This window comes from Eleginops maclovinus, chromosome 13 (genome assembly GCF_036324505.1).
Source record: "Eleginops maclovinus isolate JMC-PN-2008 ecotype Puerto Natales chromosome 13, JC_Emac_rtc_rv5, whole genome shotgun sequence".
Lineage (NCBI taxonomy): Eukaryota > Metazoa > Chordata > Actinopteri > Perciformes > Eleginopidae > Eleginops > Eleginops maclovinus.
In genome coordinates this window covers 8,615,038-8,636,262 of record NC_086361.1, presented here as the reverse complement: position 1 = coordinate 8,636,262, position 21,225 = coordinate 8,615,038, and the positions used below count along the sequence as shown (strand labels likewise).

General features: G+C 40.6%; 1 protein-coding gene across 1 annotated transcript; it reads left to right on the top strand.

The window, feature by feature from the left end:
* Positions 1–2,944: 2,944 nt before the first annotated feature.
* Positions 2,945–17,314, top strand: tmem170b (transmembrane protein 170B). The gene is made up of 3 exons (XM_063898424.1): positions 2,945–3,402; positions 10,315–10,485; positions 12,846–17,314. The coding sequence occupies exons 1-3, from the start codon at positions 3,234–3,236 to the stop codon at positions 12,974–12,976; spliced, it is 471 nt and encodes a 156-aa protein (XP_063754494.1). The 5' UTR covers positions 2,945–3,233; the 3' UTR covers positions 12,977–17,314.
* The last annotated feature ends 3,911 nt before the right edge of the window (positions 17,315–21,225 follow it).

Here is a 21,225-nt window from a genome sequence, read left to right as displayed (position 1 = left end):
TTGCTGCACTTGGGTCCTATTTCCCCCACCCTTGACAGGCACATGATCTGTCAGTATAAACACACCTTTTCTGAAAGGCCACATAGGCTGCAACACCACTAAGTGAGAGGAATCCCACCATGAAGACCAAGGAGCTCTCCAAACAAGTCAGGGACAAAGTTATTGAGAAATACAAGTCAGGGTTGGGTTATAAAAAAATATCCACATCTTTGATGATCCCCCGGAGCATCATCAAATCCATAATCTTCAACTGGAAAGAACATGGGACCACAACAAACCTGCCAAGACAGGGCCGCCCACCAAAACTCACAGACCGGGCAAGGAGGGAATTAATCAGAGCGGCAACAGAGAGAACAAAGTTAACCCTGAGGGAGCTGCAGAGTTCCACAGCAGAGACTGTAGTGTCTGTGCATAGGACCACAATAAGCCATAGAGCTAGGCTTTATGGAAGAGTGGCCAGAAAACCATTACTTAGTGTTAAAAATAAGAAGGCACGTTTTGAGTTTGCCAAAAGGCATGTGGCCGACTCCCTAAATGTATGGCGGAAGGTGCTCTGGTCAGATGAGACTAAAATTGAACTTTTCGGCCACCAAGGGAAATGCTATGTCTGGCGAAAACGCAACACATCCCATCACCCCAAGAACACCAACCCACAGCTAAACATGGTGGTGGCAGCATCATGCTGTGGGGATGTTTTCAGCAGCAGGGACTGGGAAACTCGTCTGAGTCGAGGGAAAGATGGACGGTGCTATACAGGGATATTCTAGAGCAAAACCTGTCTGCCTGTGATTTGAGACTGGGACGAAGGTTCACCTTCCAGCAGGACAATGACCCGAAGCATACTGCTAAAGCAACACTCGAATGGCTTAACCAGAATAATTTAAATATGTTGGAATGGACTAGTGGTCAAAGCCCAGACCTCAATCCAATTGAGAATCTCTGGTTTGACTTGAAGACTGCTGTTCACAAGTGGTAACCATCCAACATCAAGGAGCTGGAGAAGTTTTGCCGTGAGGAATGCGCAAAAATCCCAGTAGCAAGATGTGGCAAGCTCATAGAGACTTATCAAAAGCGACTTGCAGCTGTAATTGCCGCAAATGGTGGCTCTACAAAGTACTGACATTAGGGGGGTGAATAGTTATGCATGCTGAAGTTTTCTGTTTTGTTCTTTTTGTTGTTTGCTTTACAATTAAAAAACAAAACAAAACACATCTTCAAAGTTGTAGGCATGTTCTGTAAATGAAATGATGCAAACCCTCAAGCAATTTTTGTCCTCTTGTTTTATTGAACAGGGATTTGTTCGCTATGAAAGGGACTTTGAGTCAGAGCTTTCTGGTATCTAACATTACATTTATATAACTAACTAACATTAAAATATCCCAGTGTGTCAACTTGCACATACAGAGTTCACACATCAATGATATATTGCCTATTTTACATATTCCTGAAGAAAATAACTTTATGAAGATATGTCATTAGCAAAAACAAATCATGTTTTTTGTGCACCCAAGACAGTATCAACATCCCTGGTGTGATTTATTCATTTTAAGTATGGCTTTTGTGTTTTTGAATGAAATCTTCATATATTCTAAATTAATTATTGCTTTATTTGAGATATTTGACATATTCATTAATCATTGCAAAATCATAGAAACAGTTAAGGAATATATTACCTAATACAATCTAGATGACACATAATTATGTATTTCATTAACACATTCCAAGATATGGCAAGCAGGACAGATATATAAAGTTAAGAATCTTTAATAAGAAGCTGAAACTTTTATTTAACAATACCTTCCCTTATACTGCTACACTGTGAAACTGAATGTTTCTGTATTTTAATTCCTCTTATAACAATGTCTTAACTTATAGAGAGATGTGAGTGTGCATGAATTCCCTTATGGACCAGCAGCTATTAAAATCCACTCTGTTAACTTTTGAATTAAGAAAAAAGCCCTTCAAACTCAAAAGATGTCAAATGTCAGACGTTACCTCGCCCTCATACTTCTGAACTGGGACATTTCTTAAATTACTTCATACCTCTGAGAAATGTTCCAGAACATTCAGTATCTACATAACACTCAGGTCCCTCTCCCGACTTCCAACATCGAACCTTTCTTTCACATTCTATGATGCTCAACCACGTGAGAAAACAATATCTGACAAGTGTAAAACCTCACACAGTTTAAAAAAGCTTTATTTGTGCTGAGAGTCTGTCTAAATCCTAGTGGAACTGAAAGACAAATATTGCTACTGTTTGTATTAAAGTGGGTATCTCTCATTAAGGCGTATAATACTTCACTTAAACATTCTGTAAATGATGTTTACTGATATAGCCTGCCACTAAGACTGGCATCCCTTTGTGCCTTGTTCTCATTCTCATCCATCTCATCCATCCTATCATATTATTTATTATTATATCAGGCGTTTTGGGCTCAGCCAATCAGCACCATGGAAAGCTCCCCGCATCAATCTGTCGTCACGGACAACGCCCCGGTAGTAGCTTGCAATATTATTATTTATGATTTTCGAGAAACCAATTACATTAAACATAACATTGCATTTATAAAAGGCGTATGTTCAATTTTATATAAATATATCTATATATAAATATCTGAATTATATTTGAGTAGCAGACAGTCCTCAGTAAGGGTTCCTTCCGTCGCTTAGCAACCACATTGTTAGGTTGCTAAACAGCTAGCTAGCAGTTAAAAGCAGTAAAACAGTTTAGCCATTTTTAACGGTTCACAACTAGGTGTATACAGAAAATGGTGTCGTGAGGTCGTGATTATTATTGTTTTATGTATAGCCTAATATCGACAATGCTGTAGTCACCATACTACGCACATTTTCTGTGCAAACGCGGATATCTTTTGTTCTTCATCACAGATCATGGATCCCCACTCAAATAGCTTCCCATTCATGAAGCGACGTCAAGCCGGCAGTATGTCAACGTAACTAGCAACCCCCCCTCAAAGCAGCTACTGGCCCTTTAAGGGTTATGTAGCTGGGCTAGCCGATGTAGGACGAGTCGACCGTGCGTCTGCCTGCCTGCGCTGCCATCCACATCATGGCCTCCAAACCGACACCACCGAGGATGAAGCGACCAGCCAGCGGCCCTTCCCTTCCCGGAGTGGAGACGGACGTCAAGCCGAAGCAGAGGCACCGGTAGAGGCGAGCTGCGCCGGGGAGAGCCGCCTCACACATCCCATGCCCCCCCGGTCTCCTCCATGCCTTCGTCTAAAGCCAAGTACAGCTATTCGATAAAGAGGGGTGCGAACCCGGGCGGCGGCAGCAGCGGCAGAAACATGACAACGAACCGGGATTATTCCGTTAATCTGTCGGTGCAGCAAGTGCTGAGCCTTTGGGTGCAAGGCACGACGCTGCAGCACTTCACAGGTATGCAGAATGGAAGGTGCCGTTATTGTGTTTTCAGCTGTTCTCACACATACCCTCACCCTCAGCATGTACTTTAGGCTATAGTTGTGTAGGCGCGTCCATTTTAAAGCAGAATAGCCAACATGTGTAATATTTCACCTCACATGTTTACTGAGCAGAATAGGCAGAGCTGTGGCCATGAAAAAGAGGAGGGGGGGGGGCACTGTAACACCTCAGCCCCACCAGAGCTAATGAATGCCGGTCGGACCACAATGAAAAATGCCACTCCTCTTTCCAGGCGTGCAGAGGCAGTGGGTGACATGAAAGTGATCACAACATGCGGCTAATTAATCTTTGTGCTGCGTGAATGCGCCTTGACTGTGTAGTAAATTAAGTGTCGCCCCCTCCCTCCCATCTCCTCCCCCCTCCTCCCTTTGTCTTGCAGTCCAGTAATCAAGGGGCAATTAGAGGCAGCATCCTCAACTCTCTGGGCATCTGTCTGGGATGGTCCAGAAATAATGAAGCTGAAGTGAAAATCCATGCTTTTACCAATGCGCTTTTGAATGGTGTAGGGCCAGGTATTAGAAGCTTTTTTACACACGTTACGAATATGCTTCAAATATGAGCTTGTGGCATTGTGATGGGCTGATAGATGTAAGGAAGATGACAGCTACTAATTGACAAGGCATTCACTCTAAACATTCTGTGGCAAAGGTGATGATTCACACCTTAACGTGTGTTAAGGAGCTTCCATAGAAACGATCATGGGTCGAATCACAGTCATGTACAACTGAAAAAAGGCTGAAAAAGCAGTGTGTGGGCATTTTATCTTTTCCTGTACAGGCAGGCCCAACTTCCTCAGCAAGCACAATATTGCCGTCCACCATCTGTTCCAAACATTCCTATTATTTTCTCACTGCCAAATGTATAAAGGAACGACAGGATTGCTCAGACACATGAACATAACATTATAGACATTCTTGAATGGCTCCCTGCAGAGTGCGAGTGTAGTCGGGGCGGACATGTGTTCATGCAGAGTTGGCACAGACCCATCTTATGAAATGCAGCTGACATCCTGTGTTGAGAGGCACATGAAGCTAGAACATGAAGAAAAAAAGAAAGAAGTTAATGATGCTGAGTCAGCAGGAAGCTGCAGAGCATGCATAAGTTTGCGGAAGCAGAGCTGCAGCAGCGAGTGGAAAGCTGTGAGGAGAGGGACTCAGGGTGCACAAAACTACCCCGCCTGTACACCAGCAGTTCACCAGCCAGGTGAAAAACGACCTCCTGCAACATGAGATGAGGTCGGGGGTAGAGAGTGTATGAGCCCTGAACAACAAGAGCAGCACACTCCAGAAGCACATTTAAACTTTTCATATACGTCAACCCCTTTGCCCTTTCTTTCAGGCCCCGGGGAGTTGTCTTTAAACAAATTAATTTCCTGTTTATGATTTGTGTGCTTGCAGTAGTTTCACTTCAGCAAACCGTAAAAGGAACATCATTTGGTTTATGGCTTGCAAACATGACGTATTCTGACTTTTATGTACAAGGTCAACTGAAGAGGGTTGGTTCACACGAACTATAAACATATGCAAAGTTAGCTAACACACAAACATACTGTGGTTTTTGTGTCATGTTCCCATGATTCCAAAATAGGACCTTTTAACTTTACTTAAACAGATGAATGAAACTGTTAAGAAAAGTTGGTGGCAACAGTTTCAATTTCACGTATCATTATGAAGTACATGTTGGTTGACCCAAAGGTTGTAGAAGCTTGACAACATTGGTGTATATGTTGCTATAAGCATCACTTTCCACCGTGAACAATCTGCTTTAAAAATGATGGCTCAATTTATGGCACAAGGGAAGCGCGGCAAACAGAGAGAGTATAGCACATTTGTGTTCCCACTTTATCTTAAAGCAGCTTTACACAATTACACATTAGTTATCGTATTCCTAGTTTTAAGGTCTTTGCAGTTGCTATTCCGAGGAAGAGGAAACCAACAATGATCCAGTTGTCATTGTGATAGCGCCCCCAACACTAATTATTCCTGGAAACGCTACGAGGCGAAACGAGTTGTAAAGTTGTCTGGTTTTACTTTTATTTTTTAACGATCAAACTGTGAAAATATTTTTTATTGTCAAGAAGATAATGCATCCCAAAACAAATGTTTGTTGTAATGTAGGCCAACCGTGTTGACAGCTTGTACCACTGCCCCCAATTTATTTTCAAAACTATGATAGTAAAGAAAAGTCAGCAATCAACTCACAATCAATGAATTTGGTTTATTGCCCTGAAAGCCCTAATTGGAAACAACCTCAAAATAATAATGAAATAGTGGGCTAAGATTATTAAATGCATATAAAGCAGGGAGATCCAAAACCGAGTGACACTGACTGCAATCCTTTTTTATTGAGCAGGGACTGCTGGAGACTTGGGGACAAAAAGATAAATTCAGTTCCAGCTTTATCACGACCAGCCGGCCACACTTCACCTCCCTTCCTCAGTCCCTCTGGACAGGGACAAATCCATCATTCTTCATCCCCACGGATGAAGTCAAAAATCCTGCAGAGCTCCTGCAGTCTTGCCTCTCTGACTGCTTCATGTTCTGCAGCAGCCTGCATGGTCGTGCAGAAACTCCAACCTCTTATCAAGTGACCAAAAAACACGATACCCTGCTCTTTTTAATGCTTCGCTTTTGACCCGCAAGTTCTAAAGCTACCGTGCGGGCAAAGACCTCATTCTGTTGTTGCGGATTAGCAGAAGTTAATGCCGTGATGTGACTGTGTTTTTGTATCTCTGAACATGACACAGCACCTGAGTGTAGCACCCCAAAGGTGCTGTTTCTGAGCTGTGACCACCTGCGCTAATGTCCCCTTCCAGCATCTGCTAAACTGGAAAAAAATAAATGCCAAGAGTCATTTGTATCAGCTAGAGTTAAGAGCCAAGTATTTTCACCAAAACATTTTGACCTACAGATTTTCTCCTTCTAGTGTTTATTTAAACCTCACGTTACATTAAGGGTGTATTTCTTTAAATAGTGCTACAGAAATCCTGTTAAACATTTGTATGTTGGTTTGAATTATCATTGGCTTCCGGCTGGGAAGGTGACTGTTACCCGATCATCCACCAACAAAAGATTTTTACTGACATTTTATTCTCATCATTGAATTGAATTGCAGATCCAACATAGAGTTAATTAAAGTAATTACAACTAGCTACACCTTTACCAGTTTTGATAACCTTTTAATGCATCAATACTTATAATCAAACATAAATGGAATGATCTGCATAAAGAGTACTTTTACTTTTGGTTTCTTGAGTATATTTTGATGCGAATACTTTTGTACTTTTACTTGAGTAACATTTTTATTGCAGGACTTTTACTTGTAACAGATCTGAGTACTTCTTCCACCTCTGTCTCCCCAAACACAAACTTAAAATTGCTGCATGAACTATATCTGAATTAAGTTAAAGTAATACTATTATTTAGTTAGCTATTATAGTAATTACAATTTATGCATTTCACATTTTCGGAAAAGACAATATTCCTACTAAACTGGTTTACATGGCAAATTCAAATAATTATTCAACCAATATGTTTTCTTACATGCAGCTGTGCACACTCCGATAAATTCCACTTTCAGTCTTGAGCCTCCAGCGCCTGTTTAATACACAGTTATGGTAACAGGCTCCCTTAAAGTCTGATACGGAGTGGACTGATCATTATTCTTTCTTCACATTTTTGACAGTTGGCCAACTTCAGTGTTCTTTATTCGATGTGCTCTGTTTATGCAGCGATTTTAGTAAACCCTGTGCATGTTTCGTCAAGCTAGGGGATGTTTTCTGAATGCTGCGCTAGTGTTGTCAAGTTGCTCAACATGTTTCTTCATTGTTTTGGGTCATTGCAGCGCATTTTTACCTTTGAGCCACCATACGAATCTCAGTTTGAAAAGTACCTACATACTGTAGTTGTCAGATAAAGGAAGTTGGGTATTAAGTACAATATTTTCCATTTGAATTATGTCAGAGTAGATGTTTTAAACCAGCATAAAATGAAAAAAGTTTAAAAGTAGGTGGTGCAGGACTCCAGTGGTGCTGGGACCGGAACAGGACAGAGGTCTGTGGAACACGTTCTCCTGTGGCCCCACATGCTCCTGTGTTGAGCATTGTGATAATCCATTCAGGCTTAAGTTGGACGACAGATGCTCGGCCTGTGTAACCGGGACCTGATGAGGGATCTAATGGAGCAGTACATGGTGTCTCTTGGTACTTTCCATTGAGCTAAAGTGACTCTGTGTGACATTTTCGTAGCAGTTTTTATATATATAACATTTTTATGCAAGCATATATAGCTCTTCTTTAGATATCACTAAATGTTTTTTGGCTTTGGTGCCAACAACAACCATACCAGGAAATAACCTTAAGGAAATGCCTCCATCTTTAATGGTTTTAAATACATCTCTGATTCTCCTACAAGTTAAAATGTCTATGTGTCGTCTTTGGGTTTTGGAATGACAAAACAAGACATTTTCAATATTTTTTGACATTTTTGTTTTAAACTAGAAAATAATTGCTAACTGATAATAAAAACAATCATGAGTTCCTGTATTCGTCTTAACTTAGGCCCCTGTAGCCTCCGCTGTATCTCCTCTGAGACACATTCAAACGATTGGATGGACATCATTAATGATGTCGGACCTCGATGGATTTCTGGGTCATGGGTTTGAGGAAGGAGAAGGAACAACGGGCAAAAGCATAATTAGCAGAATGGAAAGAATCCATCTCTCTGACGATTATATCCTTCGTCCCGTCACAGACGTCTCGAGCGACAGCGCCTATGTGACTGACGGGCCCAGTTGTGCGGGACAAAGAGCCGTTGTGTTGCCGAGCTGTCACGTCTCTCTCCACCCAGCTCGACAACTGATTGCCGGATCAATAATTAGATGTAGGCGTTCAGTCAACTGTGGAACAACTTGGTTAAAGACCTCCCTTCAGGCTTGGGAAATAGTTTGTAATAGAATCGAGTCTTCCAGCGTTTACCCCACCCGACAATGTGAGATTTCCTGTTTGTATCTCAACAACCAAACAAAACAGGCCTGGATTGGTAATTTTTTCTTTTTCCGTCAATCGCTATACTTCTAGCCAGCTGGCTTCTTCTTACTCCCACGGTGCCAGTGGTTCAAAGCAAGGCCCCTCGCTGGCAAAGTGCGACAAGGCCAGGGCCCGGAAAGAAAGAAAGAAAGAAAGAAAGAAAGAAAGAAATGGAGCCCTTTTATGCCTTTTGGGGTTCTCATATTCTAAAATGTGTTATGTAGGTTTGTGTGCATGTAAATGGTCTACAAAGGCTAAATTCCTAAATTTGAAGCCAGAGGGAGTTTCTCACTCACACACTCCCCAGTGTCTTAAACTCCTTGATTGGATTCCTTTGTTTACTTCTGTCTCTATTTGCTAGCACTCCAACATAATGTACATGAAAGGCGAAAAGGCAGGACATCTGTAAGCATTTGACCAATCACAACAGAGCCGGCCAGCTTACCAATCAGAGAACAAAATACAAATATGAACCTGAAAATTTGAATAATAGGACTCCTGGGGCTGACATCTGACACATAATATTTTTGTTTGTAACATGAGTTGTAAAGACAGCACAGTGATACATTTTTTCTCTGAATAATTTGACAATTGTTTGCATTTTGTGAATTCAACAGATTCAGAATGTATAGTTTTGTCACTTGACGAGCAATGCAAATTTTGAATTTGACTCCGCAAGGCGGCTGTAAGATATTGTTTCAGACAAGACTTTTCATTTACTGCCCAATGTCCTCCTCGCTGCAGCTCTTGTAAAATCTCACTCAGAGCGTTCTGAGGCATCACAACCTCAGTCCCATTACCACGGTCGACTGCCTCCTCGATGAGCCCTGACTTATGTTGTAGTAGCTGTAGATTGAAATCCTCCCTCTCAGACGTGTGATGCTCCGATAGCATTTTTGCATCCTGATCTGTAGTTGCAATATGCTCTCAGACTATTTCTATATGTGTAAATATGTAAAGTGTAGTGTCCCAGGTAGCAGGAAAACATTCTTCCTGAGAAATGACATCCTGAATTTGCATGACAAGAACATTTTATCTGTGCCTATCCAGGGGAGAATATGTATTGTATTCTTTAAAGTGATGAAAATCACTTTCTTCTTTGCTCACAGGGGCTCTGCAGTTATTTAGTCTTGTATTTGCCATGAGGTTGGGGGACTTGAGAGTGACAGATTAAATGAAGGTGAAAATCTATATTAAAATGAAGCTAAAATTATCCTGAATTTTGGCCAATTGTTTGGCTAAGCTGTGCAAAAACTCCTATATTGCTAATGATGCAACAGGAATTTATGATTGATACGCCTCTGATTACCAAAATAGTTGCTTATTTATTTTTTGTTCCATCGCTGCATTGATTAATCTAATCACTTTAACCATGCAAGCTGACTGAATTGTAAAATGAATCAAATATTTTTTCTGGTCTTCTTTTCCCCATAATGACCGCCTCGCTGCACATTATCCCTTACTAATACACTTGGATAATTTTAGCTGTGGATGTTTGTTTTTTACCAAAACCGACCATCAGGTGCATTATCAATGCTGTTCCGCGGGAAAGTTCCTACCATCAACTTTAATTTAAGTTTTGAAAAAAAACATTACTTAAAAAAAAATTGCTAATTATTAGCTGCCACTAGGACCACAGGTTGGGAACCGCTGCTCTATAGTATAACCAACATAACATTGAATAAAGTCTACATATAAATTGCTCCGTCATGTAGGCCCGGGTATCGTGTTAAGATTAAACATTTTGATGTTAATGTGTAGAGTTAACAGACTCTTGCTAAAATGTTGAATAGGTTTTGATTCTATATTGATTGAGTCTGTTTTGTCCCTCCCCCCGTCAGAAATGTGGTACTGGGTGTTCCTGTGGTGTCTCTTCTCCTCGCTCTTCGTCCACGGGGCGGCGGGGCTGCTCATGTTGGTCATGCTGCAGCGCCACAAGAGAGGCCGCCTCATCACCCTGGTGCTGGTCAGCGTGGGTTTCCTGGCCTCCCTCTCCGGAGGCGTCATCACCAGTAAGTCTATTCATCTCCGTCATGCTCTTTTTTTATTTTTTGGGTTTTAGGATGACCTCAATAGAACTCAGCATCTAGTCAGACGGAAGAAGATTGGAGGTGACAGAGAGGGAACGAGAGCGGGATGTGTGTTAACTCCTGTCAAACAGAGGAATACAGGAGCTGGCAGAGGGATTTCAGATTCTTGTGTTTTCCTGTAGAGCTTCCTTTTGGCTTTATTCAACACAGGAAGCTTCAAGCACCTCTGGGATATGTTGAAAAAATATAAATCTGATTGTTTGGCACAATTAAATACCTCAATGTGGGGATCTATGTTGGCTTTTGGTGCCTTTACATGGTGTGTACACACAAGAAAAGTAATTACTTTTAAGTGAAGTAATTTAGAGAGGTTGTAACTATGTCACACATTAGTAACATATGCCAACATGATACCTGCAAGCCTGTGCCTTTTTCTGCCTATTTCCTGGTCAAAAATAACTGCTCCTTTAATGTTATAGATATAAGTGTTTTGAAAACTTTTGGGGGCAAGTTTTGGACGCATATCTCAGTACATGAGCCTGGATAATGTAACATTTATAATATTAACATGGTCCGCTTTGATGACACTTTTCATTTCAGCTTTTAGTTGGTACCAATAAAGTGTTGTGATTCAGCACAGAGCCTCACATTACAATACAGTATATGGAGTTGCATGAATACATAGGTCGGGCAAATGGGAAGAAATTATGATGATAATGATAAAAAAGAATATTTTTATTGTATTTTTCTGCTGTTGAAAAAATGACATGTGGAACAAATGGAAAGAGCAAAGCATCCAACAAACAATATAATACCACCATAGAATAATATAAAAATATTTCCCGAAAACTTAAAGGGTCAATAATGAATTCCAGTTTGAGCCAAACTTTGGCTTTTTTGGCTTTCTCTTCTCACCTACTCTTTTCTTTGTATTTGTTTATCTGAATGCACTTCACAGATTGTTTGTCTGTCTCTTACTAAATGCACTATATATATTTGTGTCAATCACTGTAACACCGTGTGATGATCCCAATGTGTGTAAATAGTCCTAAATCTATCTGAGTGTAGGGCAGGAGCTCTTCTGGGCTCAACTCAATGAATCACTCTTCATCATAGATACAAGCTGGCCCCAAAAATAGAAAGACACTTCATTATTAATGTGCAGCGATCGGGGAGAGCAGACTATTGACTGTCAGCGCACGCACGCACGCACGCACGCACGCACGCACGCACGCACGCACGCACGCACGCACGCACGCACGCACGCACGCACGCACGCACGCACGCACGCACACACACACACACACACACACACACACACACTCTCACCCTCTGTGTGTACACCAGCCTGGCTTCAAGTCAAAGCAAACGCACAAGGACAGGAAAGGTCATGTAGTGTTGGAGCAGGGCTGCGGTAATATGTCCGGAATCATGATTATTCATTGATTTTAGGGAGAAAATATATTTATTATAAAATGTATCTTGATACTTGCTTTCAAATTGTTCAAATGACTTTTTTATAACAAGTATGCACAACAAAATGGTAAGCAATCAAATCATAAAATTCATTAACTTCACCTTAACTGTGTAGGGGTGTGTGGGTGTGATTTGATCAGAATTTATTGACAGTAAGAACATCAGCAAAGAAACCCTTAAATGCCGACACAATTTAATCAAGATCAAGTCATAGCATTAGACTATTTTTTGCTCCTGTTATGTGACGAATTTCTGAGTAAAATGGATTATGTGGGTGGAGTTAAGTAACAAAAAGGCTTTATAGGTTTTTTCTAGGGCTTTATTTGCATTCATTTTGACAAATTAGCAACATTAAACGTTTTCATGATTAGCCGCTAGCTGTTACTGTTAACAATGTACCCACAATTTACAGACAAGTACAGGACCACTGGATTACTTTGATACCGGATAAAACATTTTAACAGGATAATTCTCAGACAAGATCTGTACTCAAAAGGTATTTTTCCTGCTAATTTTAAGCAGATCTGTGGATGTTTTATGAACAAACTGAATCTGAAAAAATGTCTAACATCTCTGTGTTCACTGACTTCTGTGCAAACTCCTGCATGCAAACTCTTCTTTTTCCATCTGAACTAATAGAAGAACACCACTAACTGTTACTGTTTTTATTACTGCTTTTATATGTTTTTTTTTTACGGAACTGTTTACCGTTACTTCACTACACAGCACTATATCATTGTTCCTGAATTTAATAACAAAGATTATTCATTTCTATTGCTCTAATGGCAGTTTTATTCCTCCATAGTGTTTGTGAATCTACCCATCCGTTTTAACACCGGTGAATGTGTTTGTTTATCCACCCACAGGCGCAGCGGTGGCGGGGGTGTACCGCGTGGCAGGGAAGGACATGGCACCGCTGGAGGCTCTGGTGTTCGGCGTGGGCCAGACCGCCCTCTCCGTCATCATCTCCTTCTCACGCATCCTTGCCACTCTGTGAAGCAAAAACCCCTGGACAAGATGAAGCACAGACTCTGAGATGAGAGCGAATTAATCGAGCCAGTCGGAGACTTTATGGTGGCTGAGCGTGGGGAAGGAGAGGAGGCAGAAATGCTCTGGACATTTGGGGCTGGAAGCAGGAAAAGCCGCCCCCCAGTGCCCCTGCTCCTTAACTGCCACAGCCACACTGCTCTTCAGAGGGTGGGTGTCTTCCTGTCAGAGAGCAGCACCAGGCGAAGACGGCGCCATCCTCAGCTTCTGGACTTGAAAGCCATGTTTCGGGTGTTTCCAGAGTTACATCCCTTGTTGTGCCAAAAGCCTTCTCTGGGACATCCAGATGCCTTTTATGGCCACTGACTCATAAAGGCTTTCTGTTGCAAATGAAGGGGGGAAAAAAACATTTTTTAACAAAACTGCAATGTCAAGACCTGTTAAGATGATCTGATGATCCTTCGGTGATCAGCATGAGAACAAGAGTCAAGCAACGACACCATATTTCTTCAGTATTGAACATCAGCCTCACCTCTTGGTCTTCACAACGTTCAGAATATCAATGATCATTCCTTTCCCTCAAATGGTTTTAAAGCTGAATCATTCAATATAGAGCGAGCTGCAGCTTTGAATTTTGCACTTTGTAAATGTTTGAGACACTCTTTGCCTGAGAACGTGTGAAATCACTACACATGGAGAAGAAAACCAGCATAGGCGCTAGATTTGGTTTGAAATTTTAATTCATTTTGTGCAAACAATAACTCTGATTAGAGGAACATTGCGACACATTGGGAAATACATGTATTCACTTCGTTTCTGAGAGTTAGATGGTTAGCATGGAGCTACAGAGAGCAGGTGGTTAGCTTAGCATAGCATAAAGACTGTAAAACTGGGAAATGGCTTTTAACTACTAGCAAATCGAAAGCTCAAATACCAACAACTTATATCTTTTGGTTGTTTAGTCGAAAAACAAAAATCTACTGATTGAAAGGGGTTAGGGTTAGTTGTTACTGAATATTGGCTAAACACAACAAGTGAGTGAATGAGTGAAAAGCTAGCTAAGAAATATTCCGCCATATTACCCCTTGTAAAGATACAACGTATTGTTTTTTACTCTTTAACCAAAAGAGATATAGAACATTTTAAAAGATGCATTTTGAGAGACGGTTGGCAGATTTAGTTTTAATATAGTAAGGCTAGCCGTTTCCCTCCAGTTTCGAGTCTTTGTGCTAAGCTAAGTTTAGCTAACGTTCTACTGCTTCCAGCTCGATATTTAGTATATAGACATAAAAGTAGTGTCACATCTCACATCTTACTTTCAGTAAGAAATAAAATAGTTGTTGAAATGTTCCTTTTAAAGCATACAGAAAGGCCTGGACTAGCCCTCAGAAGTGTTTGCAGGTTTATACAGGTCTCATTGACGTAAGATCAGGTTGATCTTATTCAGGCTTTAAGATCTGTCGGTATTAAAAAGGGTTGTTTTGCTGCTCGAAATTCACATTTTCAGTCAAAATTCTCTCTCAGTGAAAGATTTCCTGTAATAACGTTGGAATGGAGCCGTAGTATTACTAACATTATCTGCAGTGCTACAGCATAAATTCCCCCGTGGAGACCCTTCCCTGTCAGGAGAAGGTCAGACGGATTCTGCTGCTCAGACGGCCATTCTTCTATGGCTTCCTCTTTTCTTTGTTTTCTTTATTAACCCATGTTCCTTAAGTTTAACTTTGTATATTGCACTGAAAATAACTGCCTTGTTTTAGCACAGTGTGTGATGATGCGACTCTAGTGTGACCCAATTCGGTAATCACAGTAATTATACACAGATATCAGTGATGATAGACACTGATAGTCTTGTTTTGGGAAAGCAAAGAATGTGCTTGAAGCTACTGTACTTACTTAAACTGGATTATCCTGATGATGCATTGGTCTGAGTTTTCTCACTGAAAATAGATACACTGATTTATTTAAGTTTACAGCTCATAACTTGGCCTATTAGCACTTCCAAAGTAAAACAGTTTATCTAGTTCGGGAGCAGGGTGGGAGGAGAAAAGGTTGTAATGCCAAAGTGTCGCTCACATTCTAGCTTAATTTATTATCTTTGTGTCCTTTCATTGATTTTATAGCCAAATATTACTTTTATTCAGTTTTAGAAACATTTGCACATTGGCTCGTCCCCCAGACAAACCACAATTTAAATATATTGGACAGAAATGCGTTGTTAACTGTGTGTGCTGTGTAGCTCTAAAGGTAAATGCTGTGTATTTATGTGTTATGTAATTGACACAGCTCACCTTCAGTACCAGTTTAGCACACACGAGGGCGCTATTGCACAGAAAGGAAGTGGCAGCCTGAATGCCTGAAAGATGATTGTGGATTTAAAAAGATGATGAAAGTGCTACAGAGTGTTTTGATACAAACATTGGACAAAAAGTCCTAATCTTGCCCCAGGAATTAAAATGTTAGTTTAAGAGGACCCATGTGAACCCCCCACCCCTTTGTGTCCACTGAACGCTCTGCACATTACCCATGCTACCTGCTTGAATGTTTTTAGCTCAATTTCAGGGACCAAATCTGAGTTGCTGCTGGTGACTCACCTGCTTTCACAGCAATGAAATCTCTGCGAAGCTGTTTTTGGGGCAGTTTCTGCATGATTGCGTGTACGTGTGGTTCAGAGAAGAAATGTGAGTGTTGTTGTATTTGGTGTTGGACCGTGTGGTTGTGCATGTGAGTAGTGTAACAAAATGTTCTTTCTTTTCATTAGAGGGGTTTTTACGGAACCCCCGAGAGGCCAACATTTTTGGTGATCCATTTTCTAAGTCTGATCTAAACTGTTCAGTGTATATTATTTAAGAACAGGTGGAAAAAGAGTTTAAATGTTCATAGGTATTTTTGTAAAAAGTGTTATTCGGAGACATAGATAAACCTACATTTACAAAGACACATGTGGAACATGACACATTGTTGAACTTTTTTTTCATCTGAAAATGTGGAGGGAAAAACTGTTATGCAGGTGTATTATTATTTATTTATTAGGACTTTTGGCCACCATATACCTGTTCTGAATGAGGACCAAAAGCATTCATGTTTTTCTAAATTAGTTCCTTTAATATATTGTGTTAGAAATAACATTCTGATTACTAATCGGCCACTTTTAGTCTATGTTGTAAGTGGGGGAGTGGTGCTGTATGACAACAAAACTTTTTTTTTACCCCACCTGTGTCACAGATGACTTAATCTTTGCTTGAGCCATCTTGCCATCAGGACAGAAGACAATTGACATCAAAGCTAAGAAAATGAATCACCATCAATTTGTGTTGTGTTTCGGCCTCTCAGGGCCTCCATAGCTTGTTCACATTGTTCTGAGCACCCCTAAAGTGTCCGGAAGGGTTAGGATCTTATTGTGAGTGACGCTGTGTTAGGAAGATCAGCTCATCTTACAAAATGTGTTGGAAAACATTTTATTTGATGACTTTTTCTGCCAATGAAACTGCAAGAATTGATGTACTGAAGTTGTTAAATGAGTGCACTTACTGTACAACCTGAGCTGTATATAGCCATAGTGTACAAAGTACTCTGATATGAACAAAATAACCACTGGATATTATTTAGGTTCACACCCAGCACCGTGAACACTGATGAGTACTGTGTTTTTCCGCTCCAGGTTATGTGATTCAGCCACCATTAAAGTGGCTGTGTGACTAACTGTGTACTGCAATATCCAAGGAGATACCCAGCACCTAAAACCCCCTCTAGACTTTTAAAAATGCCATCGCACTGCAGCGAGACGCCCACCTCAATAATCCTGTCTCTTTCATAGGCTTATAACTAAAATGCCACATATTCCCCCCCCCCCCCCCCAGACGCTTACTGTGGACCCGCTGTGATGCATGTGCTCAGATAACGTATGAATGGGATTATACGGACAATCCAACAAGAGACAATGTTGTACAAAAACCCAAGTGGCACTTGTAGATAATGTACAATATGTTCCTTTTTTAATTTTGTACCAGCACAAACCGCTGATATTTATAACTATTGCCTATTTATGTACAAATTGTTCCTTCTGTAAATACTCAACAGTCAGTTGGAGTAAAAATCTTTTGCAGTATATTCACTTGGGAGTTTTTATTTCTTTATCATCATCCTGTGTCCTTTATTATTCCTCCCCCTCCAGTTTCTGACTGCTTATTCACTTTCTCTATACAGGTTTTCCCCTTCCTCTCTTTTTTCCAATCATTACTCGGAGGTGAGAGAACATGGAAATACTTAATTAGCTAAGCACTGAAAATGTTCTGCTGATTTATTTAAACTCAGCAAAAGTTGTAAATGTCAAGGCCAGCGTTTTTAAATAAAGTCCACACCCAGCAGAGTAATTGAGTTCTTTCAGCAGCTTTATTATGTATGAAGAACAGAAAATCTGCTGCGTGGTGTGACTTCAATCAGCCATGATGGCGACCTCAATCAGTCTTAGAATTAGGAATTCTGCATATTTTCCGTTTGTTAGAGATCATTTTTAGAGATGACAGGTGTTGATATGGGGGTGATTTGTCTACCCTTAGAGCTGATAACATGATTAACATAATTTAACATTGTGTTTATTATTACATACTCAAAGTTACACTGAATATGCTGCAGCTGCATGCTGCTGATAATTCTACTAAATTATTACCCATTATTTACCACAATGGATTTTTTTGGCTTTTAATTGTTATCCATTACTTTGACTGTGTTATCGTGAAAATTACGACTGGGAGATTTTATTCTTTGCTTTAAAAGTTCAACCTCGGCTTTAATAATAAGACATAAATCGAGAGCCAAAATACACTGACATTCATAAGGACAAAAAACCCTTTTTGATCCCACATCCATTACAGCATGCATTAATATATTATATCAGGCTTCCCTTCTAGTGCCATCGCCTTACATTTAAGATTTGACTGTTTTTTACCAGATAAAGCAATTTCCTCAAGTCTGCCATATGGGGCATGTTAATACTTAAAAGCCAAAAAAAAAAAATCAAGTATATATTTATGGGATTTTAAGACATGAATATTTTATGGTTTAGGGCATCCACTTTTGTATTTTAAAGGGATGCGTAAAGTAATAAAAAAAGAAACACAACTTATAAGAACCTTGACTTTCAAAAGACTTCATTTCCACATCAGAAAATATCCATTTGGCATTACTCATCCAAATGATTTAATTCTAAACGCATCAGAATTGGCTGCTTGTGTGTGAATTGAAACAATCACACTCATTAGTGTTTCTCACTTTTATGTTTGCACCCTTTGTGAATGCAATCAGAGGCAGCATCAAGCTGGCACACAGAGCCCAGTTAGTGAATGCATTATTATTCACTGCCTCTCTGTTTCTATTGTCCTCGGGGTCAGAAGCAGCGTCGTCTCCATCCGTGGCTCGTGTCCTGGTGGCACCGGGGCCGATGGGGATCATCATCAGCCACATCAGAGAGAAGCAAACATTGTTCTTTGTTGTGAGGAAGTTGGCTGGCTTTTATTGGTATTGGTAGTATCATTCCCAAAAAAGCTTCAGTACGTCGTTCGTCATGTTTGTAAGGACAGGGGCAGGACCTCATAAAACGTTTTCAATGTAAGACCACACAAAACGTTTTTTTCGGATATTATTCTCATATCTGATTTGACATTTCACTGATATTCCAGGTTTCAAGGTTTTATTGGTCATATGCACAGCAGATACAACGTATATGTTGGCAATGAAAATCTTATGTCGCGTGCTCCTCCAACAACTCCACATACATGGTGCAAATAAGATAAATAAAATAGTGCAAAAAGAGAGAAGAATATTTACAATATCAACAATAAAGATTTGAGGATGTGAAATATATACATATGTGGAATACATTGAAAGTATTTAAACACTTTACACTGTGGAATGAGGAGGTATGGACAGATGCATATATTATGTATAGCAGATGTATATGGCAGATATGTATAATATATAGATATGTGTACTATAAACAGATATGTATGGCAGATGTGTATAATATATATATATATATATATATATATATATATATATATGTATGTGTGTGTGTACTATAAACAGATGTGAGTAGACATTCACACAGCTCAGGAGTTCAGCAGTCTTATAGCCTGTGGTATAAAACTGTCTCTGAGTCAGGTAGTCTTGGTCCGGATGCTGCGGTACCGTCTGTCAGACGGCAGCAGACAGAACAGACTGTTGCTGGGGTGATGGGGGTCCTTTAATATCCTACCGGCCTCCATGGATGGCAGCTCCGTCCTGGTGATGTGCTGAGCAGTTTTCACCACCCTCTGTAGAGTCTTACGGTTGAGGGCGGTGCAACTGCCATACCAGGCGGTGATGCAGCCAGTCAGGATACTCTCGATGGTGCACCTGTAGAAGTTGCAGAGTATCCTGGAGTCCATGTTGAACTTCCGCAGCCTGCGGAGGAAGAAGAGCCGCTGTCGAGCCGTCTTGGATATGACCCTGGTGTGATGTGTCCATGTCAGGTCCTCACTGATGTTTACCCCGAGGAACCTGAAGCTGCTGACTCTCTCCACAGGAGTCCCGTCGATGGTGATGGGTGTGTGTGCCTCTCACTGCCTCTTCCTGTAGTCCACAATCAGCTCCTTTGTTTTGCTGACGTTGAGATGGAGGTTGTTTTCCTGGCACCAAGATGTCAGGGCTCTGACCTCCTCTCTGTACGCCGTCTCGTCGCCGTCTGTGATCAGGCCGATGACGGTCGTGTCGTCAGCAAACTTGATGATGGTGTTGGAGCTGTGTGTGGCCACGCAGTCGTGCGTGAACAGGGATGTGTTTTCCTCCCTGGCTTATTTTCCAAGGCCTTTCAAAACCAACACTAACAAATCTCAATAGAACCAGTTGTCTAGTCGGATGTCTTTAGAAGAAGAAGAAGAAGACATACTTTTATTAATCCCTTACAGGGAAATTGCTTTACAGTGCTGAGCAGAGGAAGGCTCTGAATAACTGTGAAATAATTGATTTACCATGCTTGTGGATTTGAAAGGATACAAGTCTTAGATTTTTATCACCTTTTTTTTTTTTGTTAGTGTTATTCTTTAATGTTGAAGAGCTGGGGATTGTGCTCCTGGTTTTCTCTCAGCAGCGGCTATTGGGACGGTAGCACTATAACAAAATGAGACAGAGAATGAAGAGCAGAGCTGATTCATAATAGGCCATGGGTTGTGGCTTTGGTATTTATGGCTGTTTGATGAGTGTTTCGTAAACTTTGGAAAATGTACTTTAGACGAGACAATATTGTTTATTCTCTTAACCAACTTTAAAGAGGGCTGGCAGTTTATTTTCAAATGTCATTGGTGAAAAAATGCTCTGCAGCTCTGTCAGGGACTGTTGTTAAATGTATGTGTTATATCGGTTAAAATGCCGAAATCGCCTTTATCTGAAAGCCTACTGATGTCATACTCCTTGAAACAAACACCCACAAATGTGCTGGCTTGACTGACGACATTGATATACTGTATCAGAAACTGAACATATCGCTACCATTCAAACTGCATTTGAAACATCTGTCTCCCTTTGTTCTTTTGCAATTTCTTCTGCAAAGCCCTTAGCATTGATTACAATGTGGTCTCTGGGAACAAATGAATAACCCTGATTATTTCAGGAAAACTTCAATTCTATATAATCCATCAGCAAAGTAATCAAATATTTCTTCATTCATAAATATCCCTTGTTATTCTGGAAAAGAAAATGTGCATGCCTTCCTTATTTAAAACCAATAACTGATCTTGTGCCCCAAATATTTGTCCCTACCATCAGCACAATTTTCATCTAATCAACCTCTCTGCACCCTACAAACCAAAAACAATATACAGTATGTCTATGCACCGCCATTCTCCATCAGTCCACTAAATGCCCTCATAGTCTCCAGCCTGTCTCAGTCACCTGACTCTCCCATTCCCCAGCTCACCTGTTTCCACTTCCCTAATTAGCTCTGCAATATATAACCAGCCATTTTCTTTCTCTCATTACCATACTTAATGCCTCGATTTCAAGCCATCTGAAGCCCAGCGCCTTCCTTCCTGGGAGATAATCTGCCAAATCTTCAATCCCTACCCTGCCTCGCACGCAGCTGCATGACTCTTTGAGAAACAGACACATGTAAGTAGTACCACAATGCAATGCTTTGGCAGGGATTCTAAAGTCTTGAAAATATTACTTAATGTTATGAGTTTACCAATTTCAGTCCCAGACACACATTCATTCATAGGAGTGGTA

Coding starts and splice junctions, on each gene's coding strand:
- tmem170b (XM_063898424.1), top strand. CDS start 3,234: ATGCCTTCGTCTAAAGCCAAGTACAGCTATTCGATAAAGAGGGGTGCG. Junction 3,403..10,314: donor GACGCTGCAGCACTTCACAG/GTATGCAGAATG, acceptor TCCCCCCGTCAG/AAATGTGGTACTGGGTGTTC. Junction 10,486..12,845: donor CTCCGGAGGCGTCATCACCA/GTAAGTCTATTC, acceptor ATCCACCCACAG/GCGCAGCGGTGGCGGGGGTG.